This window comes from Dama dama, chromosome 23, assembly GCF_033118175.1.
Source record: "Dama dama isolate Ldn47 chromosome 23, ASM3311817v1, whole genome shotgun sequence".
NCBI classification, from domain to species: domain Eukaryota; kingdom Metazoa; phylum Chordata; class Mammalia; order Artiodactyla; family Cervidae; genus Dama; species Dama dama.
Window position 1 is genome coordinate 43,587,376 of NC_083703.1, and position 16,528 is coordinate 43,603,903.

General features: G+C 42.3%; 1 protein-coding gene across 4 annotated transcripts; it reads left to right on the top strand.

Moving 5' to 3' along the window:
* Positions 1-391: 391 nt before the first annotated feature.
* Positions 392-15,816, top strand: LOC133044797 (prostaglandin F synthase 1-like). Of its 4 annotated transcripts, XM_061126546.1 has the most exons (12): positions 392-1,104; positions 2,072-2,205; positions 4,402-4,569; positions 4,875-4,990; position 5,096; positions 6,786-6,863; positions 7,280-7,402; positions 8,248-8,357; positions 9,399-9,564; positions 11,476-11,760; positions 13,555-13,637; positions 15,676-15,816. In XM_061126546.1, the coding sequence occupies exons 2-12, from the start codon at positions 2,122-2,124 to the stop codon at positions 15,716-15,718; spliced, it is 1,257 nt and encodes a 418-aa protein (XP_060982529.1). In that variant the 5' UTR covers positions 392-1,104; positions 2,072-2,121; the 3' UTR covers positions 15,719-15,816. The 4 variants fall into 4 exon arrangements, with proteins under 4 accessions (XP_060982529.1, XP_060982526.1, XP_060982527.1 ...); XM_061126543.1 differs by lacking the exons at position 5,096; positions 6,786-6,863; positions 7,280-7,402; positions 8,248-8,357 and having other exon boundaries at positions 4,875-5,002; XM_061126544.1 differs by lacking the exons at position 5,096; positions 6,786-6,863; positions 7,280-7,402; positions 8,248-8,357 and having other exon boundaries at positions 4,875-5,002; positions 11,479-11,760.
* Positions 15,817-16,528: the final 712 nt, after the last annotated feature.

Genomic DNA, 16,528 nt, shown 5'->3' on the forward strand with positions numbered 1-16,528 from the left:
GTTGAAAAAGTTTCCTGTTCTAGTCTTGTAGGAGTGTCCTTGTGCAGATGTGTCTCTATGCAGTCTGTGTGCCCACAGGCTTTGGGGCAGAGCTGCAGCTGAGCTGGTCAGAGGCCACCCCTTCCCAGGGCCTGCTGGCAACTTTTAAGTTGGTAGGAGGGCAAAGTGGAGGCTAGGGCCAGAGCCCAGTGTGAGCACAGGTTTCTCTAGTGCTCTGTGGCTGTCCCCATCCTACTGGGCTGGGCGGGTCCCAAGGTGCTGGAACAGAAGCCCTGACGGTTGGCCTTAACTAGGTTCCACCCCTTGTAAGTGTGCACTCCCCTCCTCCCCCACTCCCAGCACTGGCTCCTTTGCCCCAGAGGGTGGCAGAGCTGGAGGAAGGCGTGCTGGAGCAGCCCTTGGTGCGGGTGGCTGTGCATGTGGTGAAACCTCGGCACACCATCAGAGGCCCCAGACCCTGCTCCTCGGGCCCTTCTGTGATGGCCGCCCTGCCCCATCCAGATGTGTTCGTGTTCCTGTATGAGTGTTCCTTTGTGTATGTGTTCCTGTGTGTGTCTCTCTGTGTGTGTGTGTGTGTGTTCCTGTATGTGTGTGTGTGTGTGTATGTGTTCGTAGTTGGATACTTGAAACAATGGGCAAATACTCACTCTCGGTAGATTTGATTCCTTGTTCTGATTGGCTTTCACTAGTTTGCTTGGCATGCTCTCAGTCCTTGTATCAGCCCAACAGGAAAGTTTAGGGCAATTCAGTTCATTTCTGAGTCAGCTTCTGGGTGGCTTTTTGAATCCGGTGTACTTATGACTGTTTTTGAATGCCTTACTATCTCCCCAAATCCACACCCCAGTTCTACTCAGGATTTTATTAATACACGATATAGTCTATGTCTCCACCCTTATTCCTTTGTCGCTGGCCCCGTATATAGCACCCCGGCAGCTGTAGTACCCATCCCAGCTGCTCTTCTGTTTAAGCTCAGTAAAACAGACACCAGTCTCCAGGCAGCCCCGAAGTAGGTTGCTGATAAGGTTTTCTGTGATCACTCTGGTTTGAGGGAGGCAACTGGGAGCTGATCAAGACTGCACTGCCCCAGGCAGGAGGCGAGTATGTGTGAGTAAATACGTGGTGAAATTTCCTACCATTCTAGTCTGGATTTTTCCTAGTTGTGTGTTCACTTTGTTGCTGTTTATCTGTGACTGTTTCCCAGAACTCCTATGAGGTTTTTCAGCTGCCTTCTCTTCCTTTTCTTGCCTTCCCAAGGGAGAAATCAGTCCTCCTAGCTCACCATTTTGCTGGTATCACTGTACATGTTAAATTTTATTTGCCTTCACAATGTCCCCAAGTATCAGTGCATCACAGTTTCCTTTTCTGTCCCAAATTTGTCAATTTTTTATAGGTTTTTCTTTTTATGAATAATGTTGTACAAGATAGTAAATTATGTAAAATATGTATCAGTTACATTATGAGAGTACTCTAGAAGTTATATACCTAGGTACAAGGTATAAACACTCAAGAGTCTGTTTGTACACTGCACATGGTATCCTAAAGCTGTTAATAATTAACCTCCAATAAGTATTTTGCCAAAATGTCTGGTTTCCATATTCTGTTCAGGATTTCACTACTGTCAGGTCTGTAAAGCAAATAATTTTGCTCGTGGGAAATGTAAAAAGGCAAATTTAGTTTCATTTGAAGTTTTGATTCTTTATTAAGAGGTAACATTTAAAAAAAATGCTTATTGAACACTTTTAGCTTGTGTGATTTGTGTATGTGTGTATGTTTGTTCTGAAAGATAGTTGTTTCAATTGATGTTTGATTGAGATTGGGCTTCATAATAGAAAAATGAAAAACAATTGCTGTGTGGAAGTTTGGCATATGGTCAATAATTGTTCATCCAGTCTCATCATTACATAATACTTAAGGTTATACGGATTAAAAAAGGAAACAGGTTGCTTAACTCACTTCAATCCTCTTCTTACTCCATGTGTACGGGTTTAATCCTACTCCTTCTATAATATATGTGCTATCATTGGATGGTGCAGCTGGTGTGTTACCTTTCTGTTATTTATAACTTGTGAAGGTTGAAGAAAAAAATCAAATCACTCTGCTTAGTCAGAGGAGCAACAGACAATGGATCTCAAAAGCCAGAAGGTGAAGCTTAATGATGGCCACTTCATTCCCGTCCTGGGATTTGGAACCTATGCACCTGAGGAGGTAAGAGTAGTGGTTTGGGGTTGAGATATAAACAGTAGTGGATGTAACATGAGAGGAAGGGGACTTGGGTTGTCAAGCATTGAGTTCCTGGATGATTCTGGGAGGGTCACGTAGTTTCACTAACCAGGCTAGAACCATGCCCTGTGAAAGGGAAGAGAGCATCCAGTCTCCACTCTGCATCAGGGTCTGAGGCTGTGCTCACCTGCAGATTACTCTGGGTTCCCCTCCAGTTTCCATTTCTTCCCCAGCTCGGTAGAAGAGGCGAGACTTGGGTGTCGAGAACACTGACTGTAAGCTGCTTTGCTCTGAGGGGGATTGCAATGGTCGGGTTTCTCTGTGTATTTTGTTAGTTCCAGACCTCCTTCCTCCTTCCAAAAAGACATGATCCAGAGAAATGTTTGAGGTAAAAGGTCCTGAAGATGAAATGGCTGAAAACTAATGGGAGAGAATTGCTTTTCTACTGTGGGGTGTCTGCTTGGTCCCAGGCCAGACACACTCCAGCTGTATTTTACCCTGTACCTCTGTTTCTGTTGACTACTTCTTCTAATGGGAATTCTAGTGTCATTTGAGGGGATAAGCTACAGTCTTACAGGCCAGGCTTTGTAATGTATTCTTGGGTTTTGCAGTGTCTTTTTATTAAAGTATAGTTTTCAGTGCTTGGACATGAGGGGCTAGTGGACAAGTGTCTAGACTGGAAGCCAGAAAGTTTGCTGTCCATCTGGTCTTTACAGTATGTAGCTGTGACAAGGGTCTGACTGGTCCTTAAACTATGTGTCTCACTTCTTCATCTATAAAACAGAAGGAAATATTCAGAGACCCTTTCAAGACAGAAGACAGGGCTTGTTTCCTTGTAGTGCAAAGTGGGATGAGAGGAGGGAAGGGACCAGGCTATACTGAAGCTCACTGGTTCATTCCTCGGTACAGTCCCAAATACCTGAGTATTTAAGAAAAACTAGGACTAGACTCAACAGAGGGAAGTTAGACCAACCATCTAGTTCCTTGAAACAGGGACGATTCTGAATCACATAAAAAGAAATGGAGTATTATGCAGCATTAAAAACAAAGTTAATCCTGCCATTTGCAACCATACAGATCAACCTGGAGAACATTAAGTTAAGTGAGAGAAGCCAGAAATAGAAAGACAAACACTTCATGATCTCTTTACGGGTGAAATCTAAAAAAGTGGAACTCACAGAAGAAGAGAGTAGAGGAATGGTGACCAGAAGTTGAGGACAAGGCTGGGAAAAAGGGAAAGATGTTGGTCAAAGGGACAGACCTTCAGTTTGAGATGAATAAGTCTTGACCCCTGATGTTCAGCACGGTGACTCCAGTTAATAATAATGGATTCTATCTTGAGATTTGCTAAGAGAGCAGATCTTCAGTGTTCTCACAAACACCCTCAAAAGTTAGCTATGTGAGGTGATGGATCTCCTGGTAGCTTGATTGTGATCATCAATAACAGTGAGTGATTATAAGCAGTACTTACACTGCTTTAGCACTAGTGCCACTTGGTGCTGGTTGTAAAGAACCCACCTGCCAATGCAGGAGACATAAAAGGTTAAGGGTTCGATCCCTGGGTTGGGAAGATCCCCTGGAGGAGAGCATAGCCATCCACTTCAGGACTTTTGCATGGAGAATCCCTTGAACAGAGGAGCCTGGTGGGCTCCGGTTGCCATAGGGTGGCAAAGAGTTGGACACGACTGAAGCAACTAAGCACACGTGCACTTATATGAAAATATCACTTTGTATACCTTGAATAGATACATTTTTTCTGGTGTATTCTGTGTGGCTTCAGTGGTAGCCAGAAGTCATAGAAGCTTCCAGTTTGTTTCTTGATGCTTTTACCATACATCTTATACCTTTGTCAGTTTTGCTTCAAACATCTCACAGTGTAAATCCTATCCATGACTACAACTTTATGTTTAATCCATTGGGTTCTAACAGCAAATCACTGAACCTGGAGGTGGCCTTCGGGTCCTCTGATACCTGTGATCAACCACTAATCGCCTGGGGTTGATGAGTTCCTGGGTGTTTATTTAATTACTGACCAGGAACGTTCAGCAAACTGTTATGGGTTCATCACCACGCATACAGAACTACCCAAAGAAAAGTTGAATCTGGGGAAGATTAAAGCTTGTGCTTTAGCAATCTTTTAACCATGTGAATATGTAAGTACTACCTTTGTTGCTCATGTAGGTTCCTAAGAGTGAAGCTCTGGAGGCAACCAAATTTGCTATAGAGATTGGGTTCCGCCATATTGACTCTGCTCGTATGTACCAAAATGAAGAGCAGGTTGGCCAAGCCATTCGAAGCAAGATTGCAGATGGCGCTGTGAAGAGAGAAGACATTTTCTATACTTCAAAGGTGCTGTGTGTGTGTTGTGCGTGTGCACATGTGGGCAACAGATTGTGCCCAGGTGACTATTGTATAATAGGATCATTGTTTGGTGAAGAGTTGTTTGGTGACCCATGTTTATTATTACATTCCTAAAGTATTAGAATTCCCTGGTGTTCCAATGGTTAAGACACAGTGCTTTCTTGCCATGAGCCCAGGTTCAATCCTTGGTCAGTGAAGTAATATCCCAAAAGCCATGTGGTAAGCCCCCCTCCCCCCAAAAAAAAAATTCCTGAAGTATTATTAACACAGCTTCCATTCTTTAATCTCTACAGCTTTGGTGCACTTTCCTTCAACCAGATTTGGTCCGACCAGCCTTGGAAAAGTCACTGAAAGATCTTCAACTGGATTATGTTGATCTCTATATCATTCATTTCCCAGTGGCCATGAAGTTTGGAAATTTGTATGATCGCTTCTATTTTACTTCTTTTTTTAGAATGTGTATCAACTTGCATGGATGGTTGAATTAAGATCTATCTTAGTAGGTTGTAGGGAGGGTCTCACTAGAGTAGAATCCCCCTAATAATCATTCAGGGTTATCTTTTTACTGAATTTCTTTGAATCCCTTACACACCTCCCAGAGAAAGGAGTTAAAGAATCTCTCAGTATCTGCCTTAAAAACTTGAGGAAATAGAAATAGGTGAGTTCTGCACACAGTCCTGAATATGACTCCTGAATCTCCAGGGATTTCATGAAACAAGAGTTTGGTGCAGCCATGATGAGCAATGACACAATCTTACATTGAATGTGATGCGTTCTTCTCCTCTTTCACCCTTTTGAGTTTAGCAGATTTGGTGGTGCTCCATCTGGATGGGTCTAAAACTAGCAGACATCATAGGGACTTGGGAAACCTTGCCTACACTGTTGCTTGTCTTCATGATGAAGTTTGTAGACTGCACTTAGACTTTAAGAACTGTATTATTATGTAGACAGGAATTTCCTGGCAGTCCAATAGTTACGACTCCATGCTTTCACTGCTGAGGCAAGTTGAGTTGAGGGAAGGAGTACAATCCATGTTTGGGGAACTAAGATCCCACAAGCCTGAGACAAAAAAAAAAAAAAAAAAAAAAGAAAAGAAACAACCCACAATGAAACTACAACAACAAAAAACTGTGTTATCTAGAACTCTTGATTTTAAGTTACAGAAATCTACTCAAGCCATCCTATGCAAAATAGCTTAGATGACTTTGTAGATGGGAAGTCCAAGTCATGGATAGATTTAAGGATTTGCTGTACTCTTCAGAAGTGTCTATTTTTCCTATCTCTTATCATGGCATTGGAGGCTTCTCGTGTGGCTCATCAGTAAAGAATCTGCCTGCAATGCAGGAGCTGCAGGAGATGTGGGTTCAATCTCTGGGTTGGGAAGATCCCCTGGAGGAGAGAATGGCAACCCACTCTAGTATTCTTGCCTGGAGAATCCCATGGACAGAGGAGCCTGGTGGGCTACAGTCCATGGGGACACAAAGAGTCAGAAACAACTGAATCAACTTAGCACACAGACACATCATGGCATTGGTCACAATTTGCTTTATTTTTACTGAACATTGGTGACATTTTTGATTGGTGGCAAATATGGTCTTGGGGCAGCTCAACCCTCATGGTCATGAATGTTTGAGAACACGTCTGAATCTTCCACATTCTATATCAACTTAAAGAGAACCTTGCTGGTTCACATGCCTGCTCTAGGGCTTCTGATGATCAGATGGAAAAGGAAGTTTGATTATCTAGTCATATCAAGATTGAAATTTTTATTCTGGAAATTATGTCATGTAACTTACTGCCTTTTCCAGCTCAAGAGAAGCATTTCAAAAGAGACAAGTATAAGGAACACACAAAATCCACAAAAGTCATGGGAATTCCCTTTTAGGACCTAGAAACACTACCTACCACTGAAGCCACACAGAATACACCAAAAAAAAAAAAAAACACATATCTATTACAACATATATATATATATATATATAACAACATATATATATATATATATATATATATAAAGTATAAGAGATTAGAATAAGCCTCCCTCCTAAAGACATTGCTTACAACTCCATATATGCAAATCACTTTGCAAATACTAGTATCCAGAATACCTACTTCATGAAGGTTTACTACTTGGTGCCAAGCAGCCAGGCTAAATGTAGAGATATTACTTGGTGACATCTCTAAAATGACTACTTCTATTCCAGCCAGGGGAGGAATTGCTTCCAAAAGATGAAAATGGAAAAATAATATTAGACTCAGTGGATCTCTGTCGCACGTGGGAGGTGAGTCTTGGGAGGAGAAAATCAGGGGAGGAGCCAGGAGAGGGGGAACCTCCTTCATTTCTTCCATCTGTGAGAATGGGCTGTGGACCATCAGAATCAGCAGTTCATGAATCTAAGGGTTGTGATGCTGGGGTTTTGGGGAGGAAACCATTGCTGGAATGCTCACAGAGAGGAACAAAGGAGGAGAATATGGGACAGTGAAGACAGGCATCTCTTTCTTTCCATATGATATGTCTTCTCAGGGATTTTTCTAAGGAGGAAACGGTAATTGTTGTTTTTGTGTCACAACTTCTTTTTTCCTCTTGATAATCAATGCTAATTCTTGATGGGTGACCCTGTTGACAGATAATTTTTCAGCATTTATTTTTGCTCTGTTGCCCATTCTAAATGACTGCTCACCACCCCTTCCTCCCCAGGCCCTGGAGAAGTGTAAGGACGCAGGGCTGACCAAGTCCATTGGGGTGTCCAACTTCAACCACAAGCAGCTGGAGAAGATCCTGAACAAGCTGGGGCTCAAGTACAAGCCCGTCTGCAACCAGGTGAGCAGCTCAGCTCCTCTCTTTCCTGCTCTTCAGAACCTCTTTCTTGCACTGGAGCCTGATGTCTGTCTGCCCTTCCCTCCTGTTCATCCTGTTCATCATTCTTTGTGGACAGAATATTTTAGAGAGCAGAGCCTCTGTATTTATGGAACATTGTGAATAGAACCCACAGTGGTATCTCTGTTTGATAAAGTCTGGGTGGAAAAGCTGGGGAGGGGGTCCTGCTAAATTTTGGTGGAGACTGAGGAAAGGTAAAGGAGGTGAAGACGGTTTGGACTAGTCACCCAAAACTTAGAGGAAGATGGTGTTTACCTGAGTCTAAAGGGTGTCCAGAAATGGATGTTAAAAATGCCTGGGAGGGAATGTAGACAAGAAGGAGGACCACGAAAACATGGCATGGGGTGTAAAGAAAGATAAATCAGGTGATATTGGTTTAAAATTTGCATGGGGTTTGAATGGCTGAATCCTTAGTTTCAGTGTTTCACCTTTTCTGGGTCTTCAGTACCGAAAATGTGCTGAAAACTATGAAAGTCATCCAGTTGAAAGGCTGAAGTTAACGGCTCATGGTGATACTAACAGTCAATAAAATTTTTACTCAGAAACATTTACTCATATGTAGAGCTCACCTTGTGATTACTCAAGCTTGGAATGGTTCTCTCATCCATGTCTATCATAAAACTAACTTTTAAGCACATTTTTCTCTATTTTTATCTTGATGTCGATATTTCAAGTTTACATTGAAGTTATAGTTTTTCCTTTAGCATTTTTAAAACTTTTAATTTTTCTGTTGTATTAATATTACTTTTCCATATAATCTGACACTTTTCTCTCTTGGCATTCTACAGGTGGAATGTCACCCTTATCTCAACCAGAGTAAACTGTTGAATTTCTGCAAGTCACACGATATTGTTCTTGTTGCCTATAGTGCTCTGGGATCCCAAAGAGTAAAAGGATGGTAATGAACCCTAAGAAAGACAACACGGTGTTTACCTAAAATTCAGTTTTTGATGAAATGGTTTAAATCATACAGTACTCAGTGGTCAGGAGATAACTCTCATAGGCAGGGGGAAAAAAGGGGAAGGATGGACTGATTTTTTCTCTTTTATCTTCTCATCACCCAGACAGTTTCTCTACACTGTATCAGCTTGTGTGGAAAAGTTGTTGCTTGTCGTGTCTGACTCTTTGCGACCTCATAGTCTGTAGCGCACCAAACTCCTCTGTCCTGGGATTTACCAGGCAAGAATAATGAAGTGGGTAGCCATTCCCTTCCCCAGGGGATCTTTCTGACTCAGAGATCCAACCCAGGTCTCCTGCTTGTAGATTCATCAATTACATTAAAATCTGTATATAATCTCCCAGCTGAGACCAGAAATCCAAGCTTATGTCATGATTTTGCTTATTAACTGATGAACACATTTCTAAAAATAGAGGATCCAAACTTCACTTACCTTATGTCTAAAATTGGGACAATAATATGTAACTCCTAGGTCTGTCATGCTAGAAAAAATTTCAATTTGAACAGTTATGTAAACATCTGTAGGAGAATAATGATGAAATAAATGACTGTCATTCTGGGACTACTCAGGTTTTATCAAAGCCTAGAAAAGTAACATTAAAATTTTTTCTTGTATTTTTCTTCTCTTTTTCTACTCATGGTCTTGATTATCAAAGAAAAATAATCACTGAGAAGTAAAGGAAAAATTCCATGAGTTTGGCAGGCGTGATTTCAACTCAATCATGAATCTGAATTACATGCAGAACTTTGTAAACACAGAATGGGAAGTGACCCAGTTGAGATTCTGATTCAGTTTGTCTTCAACTAAGTCACGGAATTTGTATTTCTAACAAGATCCCGGGTGATACTGATGATGCTGGTCCCTGGACCACACTTTGAGAAGCACTGGTCTAGAGTGGACCTACTTGGTCTGTTTGAGAAGCCTCCTTCGAAATTGAGAATTTAGTCTTAGCTCCTTGGCATTTCTGAATTTCCTTCCAGGATGAACCAGAACCACCCCGTTCTCTTGGAGGACCCAGTTCTTTGTGCCATTGCCAAAAAGAACAAGCAGACCCCAGCTCTGGTTGCCCTTCGCTACCAGATACAACGTGGGATTGTGGTTCTGATCAAGAGTTTCAACAAGAAGCGGATCAAAGAGAACACACAGGTGATGATGAGTGGGGCTGTGGGCAGAGGGCTGCTAAGGAATATCCTTCACGAGGGTCATTCTTTGTCTGTCTCTCAAGACTTTCCTTGAGTCAAGACAAGTCACCTGTTCCTCCCTGTGCATGAACGCCTTGTGTGTATTCCTGGTAGTTTTCTCCTCCTGATGTGGCAACAGGAAATGTGGCATGGCTGGAGAGGGTTAACATTGGACAGATGTGTGTGCTCAGTTGTTCAGTCTTGTCTGACTCTTTGTGACCACATGGACTGTAGCCTGCCAGGCTAGTCTGTCCATGGGGATTCTTTAGGCAAGAATACTGGAGTGGGTTGCCATGCCCTCCTCCAGGGATCTTCCCAACCCAGGAATCGAACTGGAATCTCCTGCATTGCAGGCCGATTCTTCACCATCTGAGCCAAGTTTAGACAGATGACAGAGATTTATTTCCAGTATTACTTCTACAATTTATTCTGTCACCTTGTGCAAATGACATCTTATTTTCTTTGTTCTCAATTGATGAAATTGTGAATTTTTTAGGCTGTTTGGACTGCTCCAACAAAATACCACAGATTGAGTGGCTGAGAAAAAATTGAAATTTTTTTCTCACATTTATGAAGCTGGAGTCTTGAGGTCAGGGGGCTTGTGTGGTTGGGTGAGTGCCCTCCTTCAGGTCACAAGCTTCTCCTTGTACCTTACCATGGTGGAGGGGAGAACAGAGTATTTCCCTGAATACTAATAAGGTTTCATCTTCATACATTTTTTTTTTTTGAAACTAAACACATTTTAATAGAAAACAAAATACAAAATAACTCTTTTCAGAAAACAGAAATATTTAATCCTGTTTCAGAAATTTCCCACAAATTAGAAGTCGCTTCATCCTCAGAGCATAGTTTTCGATGCATGTGCTCGTACTTATGATTTGTTTCACAGACTGTTCGTTAAACTGCTATTGCAAAGCAGGTGGGAGGGATGATCTCAGGAGGAAAAGACGCTGGAAAAGCCACACCTCGGAATCATTTGGAAATTCAACATTTTTTAATTCTTTCTTTTGACTTTTCACTTCTAATTATTTTCATTTCTTTACCACAATCCAACCTTTTGGGGGAGAGAATTGTTAATAGAAGTGCAGCCACAAAAAGAATCTTTCTTTCCCACCATTGCTGCAAGAGCCCAAGACTTTCTCAGTCAAATCTGCCCACCCACTTCTAGAAACATATCAGCTGGAGTGATCCAACTGTCACCCAGAAAATTTCCCTTTTTCCCAACACACTGTGCGACCAAGTTCTCTGAATTCCCTGAACCTCAAAATTCCAAGTGTCACAGCCAGTGCCAGGAGTAAAACCTGAAAGATGAGAGCAGAGAAGCCCCCTCTGCCAGTGCTAGGTCTCCTCTTCTCAATAATAATTATAATAACAATAATAAACAGTCCTGGTTCTCTGTAACCACAGAAAAGGAAAAACATTTGCCAGGATGTCCCTGCCCTTGCCTAATTCTCACCCCCGCATTCCTACCTGGAGAGAGTCCCTTCTACCCAGTGACCCTGCGGCACTGCTCCTGGGGAGGGTGCCAGGCAAACATCCTCAGGTCAAGTGCAGCCCCAGCAGGCAAGGGCACCTTGGCGCCAGAGATAGGGAGGGGCCACATGAAGACACAGTGGGGTCTCCGTGATTCCTATCTCACGTTTGCTCCCCGTCACCACCCTTCCTGCCCCTGTGCTTCCACACCTGGGGGCTGAGTGGAGAGTGGTGGGTTCGGGACATCGGCAGGGCAAGGGGGGACACGGGGAGTCTTTCACAGTCAGTCAGGGATTCTATCTGTCCTAAGACTTGCCGTCTGGAGCCCTTCGCACGCCCCAGTCTGTCATATCAAAGATCCAAATCAATGTTCCTGACTTTCTTGTGTGATTCCGGTCACCAGCAGGAGGTTGCAAGCCATAAACTGCACGCTCAGAACATTGCTCATCTGGCCGGTATAGACGCCCACGAGCTCGCTGGACGAGCCGTCCGCGGGGGTGCTGCAGTGTGCGCTTCTGATGTCCCAGACGCGCACAGAGTTGTCCATGGACGCGGACGCGATCAGGCTGCTGTCCGGACTGAAGGTCAGGCTGGTGATGTTGTCCGTGTGGCCCCGCAGCTCTTTGTAGAGGGTCCCGGACGCCAGGTCCCACAGCTTCAGCCGCTGGTCCTCGCCCGCGGACGCCAGGTACTTACCGTTGGGGGAAAAGGCCAGGGAGAGCACAGGGCCGCGGTGGCCCGTGAAGAGCCTCACCGAGTTCCCCTGCTGGGTGCTCCACAGCCGCACCGTCTTGTCGGTCGAGCCCGTGGCTGAGTAGTTTGAATTGGGGTGGAACTTGACGCAGTCCACGTCTGCCAGGTGCCCAGCGTAGATTCGCAGTGGGTACGTCCGATCAAACGACCAGAGCCGGGCTCATCTTCATACATTTAATTTCCACGAGTTTCTGCCTTTGAGAAGCTCCTCTTCAAGACTTTGTCCACTTTAGCTAGGTTGTTTCTATTTTGACTTCTGTGTGGGAGACCAATATTGTCCTCTTAGTGTAGCTGCACAGAAAACTCCCCAGTTTCAGGATTTAATGTAGAGATCAGTTATGCTTCTCTTGATTCTGTGATTTGACAATCAGCCCACACTCAACTAAGCTGTTGTCCTCTTGGCTGGGCTCTCTCATGCCTTTGCAGCTCAGTGCAGAGCAGCTTGGCAGTTCCGCTTTAGCAGGTGGATGTGGCTCTTGTTAGAGGAGCCTGCACGTTTCTCTGCATAGTTTTTCATATACATTTGGCTAGACTGTGGTAAACTGACTTGGTCTTTATCTTAGCACAGTGCTGTGATCCCAAGTCAGTGGTTAGGGAAAAAATCCTCTTCCTGTCTGGGCTCAGATCTGGCTCAGCACTTCTGGGAAATATCACTGTTCAGTTCCACAGGTTACAGGTCAGGCCAAGTCAAGTGGAATGGAAATTGTCCCCTGATCAATTGTTTCCGTGTTTCCATTTAAATTTGGTTCTGTAATCTAGCTGGAACTGGTTATCTAAGATAATGTGAAAATAGATACATACATCTTTAGGTATATTTAAATTTAAACCTAAAGTTCCATATTTCCTCACAGATTTTCATTGTCAATTCTGTCATATATCAAGTCTCCAGAAGTACATTTCTGGTGTCTCTCTTCTATTTAACTATTCTGTTTTCTGCAACATGTTATTAAAGTGGAAAATAAGTATGCTTTTCAGAATGATAATTTTTTATTTTTTAAGAATGTCCTGACTGCTTTTGTTTAGCTCTCTTTTACTGAAAATTTAGTATCACTTTACCAACTTCTGGGGAAGAATACATGCTCAAGTCTTTGGATCATGTTGCATTGAAGCACTAGATCATTTGGAGAAAATGAATTTCTTTACAAAATTGAGCTTTCCATTTCATGAATATGATATTAATTTTTAATTATCTAGGTGTTCTTTAATGTTAAACATTTTTCATAACTTTCTCCACAAACGCATTTACATAAAGTTTTTGTTAGATTCAGTCATAGATAATGAATAGTTTGATATCAGAGTCTTGAATAGGCTTTCACAGGGAGCCTTCTTCCCAGAATGCTTCAGCTGAATGTTATCACCCTTAGAGCATGTTGGGGAGAGTTAATCAGTTTAATGTTAGCTCAGGTTGAGGTATTGAGTCAGGAGTGTCCACAGGTAATATGTTTGGAAAAAGAAGATTTTAGTTTGTTTTCTGTCAGAAGTGATTCACTAAGAAAGATAAGGGACTGATGCACTGTAATGTTTGTGAGGTGGACACAGAAGGAGAAGGTGTATAAAGGAGAGGTGAGAACTCAGCAGAAGGTCCCAGGTTGTTCTTCTGGAAGCTGAGGACAGACATGGCTTCCCTGTCCCCCCCTCATGTCTTTATCCAGCTGGAAAGTCCTCCAGTCCCCAGAGGGGAGGCTGTCTCTTTGGGGGAGAGGTTAATGTGACTGTTCCTTCCTTCCAGGTGTTTGACTTTGAACTGAGTCCAGAAGACATGAAAGCAATTGATGGCATCAACAGAAATACAAGATACAACGAGATACTATTGTAAGTGATTTGCAGATATTTCACACATACACTGTTTTCTGTAGCAGGCAGGTCAGCAGGAGGAAAAGCTTTTCAAAAGCTTAATTCTGGGAAGAGAGTCCTGATTTTCAGTGTAGGAGTAAACCAGGGGCTTCCTACAGACCTCAGACCAGAGGTTTCCTCCAGAGCTCCATCTCTGACCAACAGAAATGTGACTTGAACCCAGGACAGCCCATCAGTAGAACCCCCAGATTAGACATCATGGTGATTTCACTACACTGTGTCCCTAATCACTATCCCTAGTGTACCTCCTCTCAGGGCAGAGGGTCCCAGGAAACACAAAGTGCATAGTGCCTGCAGCCCACTATTCTTTCAGGGACCTGTGAACATGTTTCATCTTTAATTCTTTTTGTATCAAGGGAAAATGATTATATTAATAATTGCTGTATAATAATGAATCCATCATGCATTACATTCATGTTTTTTGTTGTTCAGTTGTAAAGTCCTGTTTGACTCTTTTTCAACCCCATGGGCTGTAGCCTACCAGGCTCTTTTGTCCATGGGATTTCCCAGGCATTTCCCTGTCCAAGGGATCTTCCCAACCCAGGGGTTGGACCCATGTCTCCTGCCTGGGCAGTGAGATCCTTTACCACTGAACAACCTGGGAAGCCTGCATTGATGTTTGCCCATGTACAGTTGTGAAATGTCATGTTAATGTTTTTCTGGAGGGGATCCAGGCAGGCCAATGTGCATCAGTGCTCCGAAGTCACAGGGGGCCTACTTCCACTCCCTCCCCTAAGAGTCTGATGGGTTTTCTCCCTAATGGGCATTTCTTCTCCAAGACATTATCCATTTATTTCAAATTGATCTCTTCATTGGCCTTTTTCCCTATTCCAACTCCCATTTCCTCATCCTTATAATTTCACAAAACTGAATTACAAGTAGGTCATTAACTGACCCTCCAGTGAATGACTTCTGTGTCCTTAGCAGGACATGCCCAGGTAAGATTGGCAGGGTGTTTGATTTTTTGAGTCAACACTTACCCCACTGTAGCTTCTGTCCATCGGGGGTACATCCCTTTGGAAGCCCCTATCACCTGGACTTTGACTTAGTCACTAACACCCAACTCCAGCTGCCTAACTCCTGAAGAAGGCGATCAGGATCGAACAGACAGAATAGAAATTTGAAAGGGAGTTTTGAGAAATGAGAATACAAATTATTGGCAAAATGAAGATTTAATTTCAGTGAAAGGTCTCAAAACTGCCCCTGTTGTTACAAAGCTATATCATGATTCTAAGAAAGGATATGATACATGGAACAAATATGGAAAGCTCCTCTTCTCTACTCAAAGGCTTTTAAGTTCTCAAAGGCTTTTTAATTCTATGTTTTCCATCATTAGGCTGTGAGTGCCTATCTTTGTGGGCTCAACTGAATAGCACAGCTCCTGGAACATGGAATTGTTAAAAATGCACTTTATACTGAACTGAATTTAAAAGGACACATTAGAATGAAAAGCAGAAACATGGAAAAAAGGAAAAGAGCAGTAATACTAACTGCTGAATAACCAGTGTTTTAATATATTATAAATAAGAAAATAATGATCTCACTTTGTGCTGTGCAATTATTGAGGTGTATGTGGTATCTCTTCAACAGATGAAAAATTCCTTAATGGGGACACCCTGTATTTTTGGGGGTTCTCAGTATCTGCTTATTCATGAATGTGTGAAAAAGAGCAGCTAATTTGTTCACTGTGACTCTTCTCGTCATCTAGGGACAGAAGTTCCACCTGTGTCTGAAATGATCCCCACAGTTAGTCCTACATCTTGTGCTCTCATATAAATTGTAACCTGAGTCAAACTACTTGTCATTGTGGAGTGAATATTACATATGAATGTTGTGTGCACATGGAGCAGTCATCTGCGTTTGTGTTTGTTGGGGGAGAAGGAGGGACCTGCTTGTAGATTTAGAGTTTTATCCCATCCTGACCACATTCACAGAATAATATTCTCTATGACAACATGACTGATTTAATAAGTGAATCCTTCTCCTTCTCTTTCAGTGGTGTTGGTCACCCTGATTATCCATTCTCTGAAGAATATTGACTCTCAGCTCTCACCGTGATTCTTTGAGAATGTCTTGCTTCTAGGGTAGTGAAGAAGATTTTTGTTGTTGGTGGAGGTGCTTAAATGAAGTGTCTGAAATTTTGAATGCTTGCTTTTCCTTTTAAAACATTTAACACTTTATGAAACAATAAAGACTTCAAAGTAAGAATACTTCTTTCTGATAATTAAGGTAATACATACAAATTACAGGAAATTAGGAAATAGAAGGCAAAGGATCAAAAATAAAAATAAGCTGTGATTAGCCATTTTAATAATACTTTGGTGCATATTCCTATACAAATGTGAGGTTTTATTTACAAAGAGAAGGAATCTTCAATCTACAGGTTGTATACTTATTTTTTAGCTTAGTATAATTATTTTGGTAAGTTAAAAATATGACTTACAAATCCAGCATTATATTTTGCTTACTGTAAGGCAGCAAATCTTATTAATTTAATTTCTTAATTGTCTGCCTAGAAATTGTTTTATCAGTAGATATTAATTAAAATGAGAAATTATTGAGTTGATAGTCTAGTGGAGGCTGAGACTGTGAACGAGTCAGGAATATTTAGCCGTTAGAAAAGGGTAAGTGCCTGTAAGAGATATTTCTACACAACCTCTCTCATTTCTGTACATCTGTTAGGCAGAGGAGCCAGCTATACTTCATCCCACACAACTTCTCATTTGTACAAGAAAGAGCCTTGAAACATAGAGATAGTGCTCCCTGCGTTTCTTTGGAACAGAAAATGCTAGTCAAGGAAGTATGAGTATTCATGTAACATTTAAGGGCCAGCAAGTCAGCTGATGTGG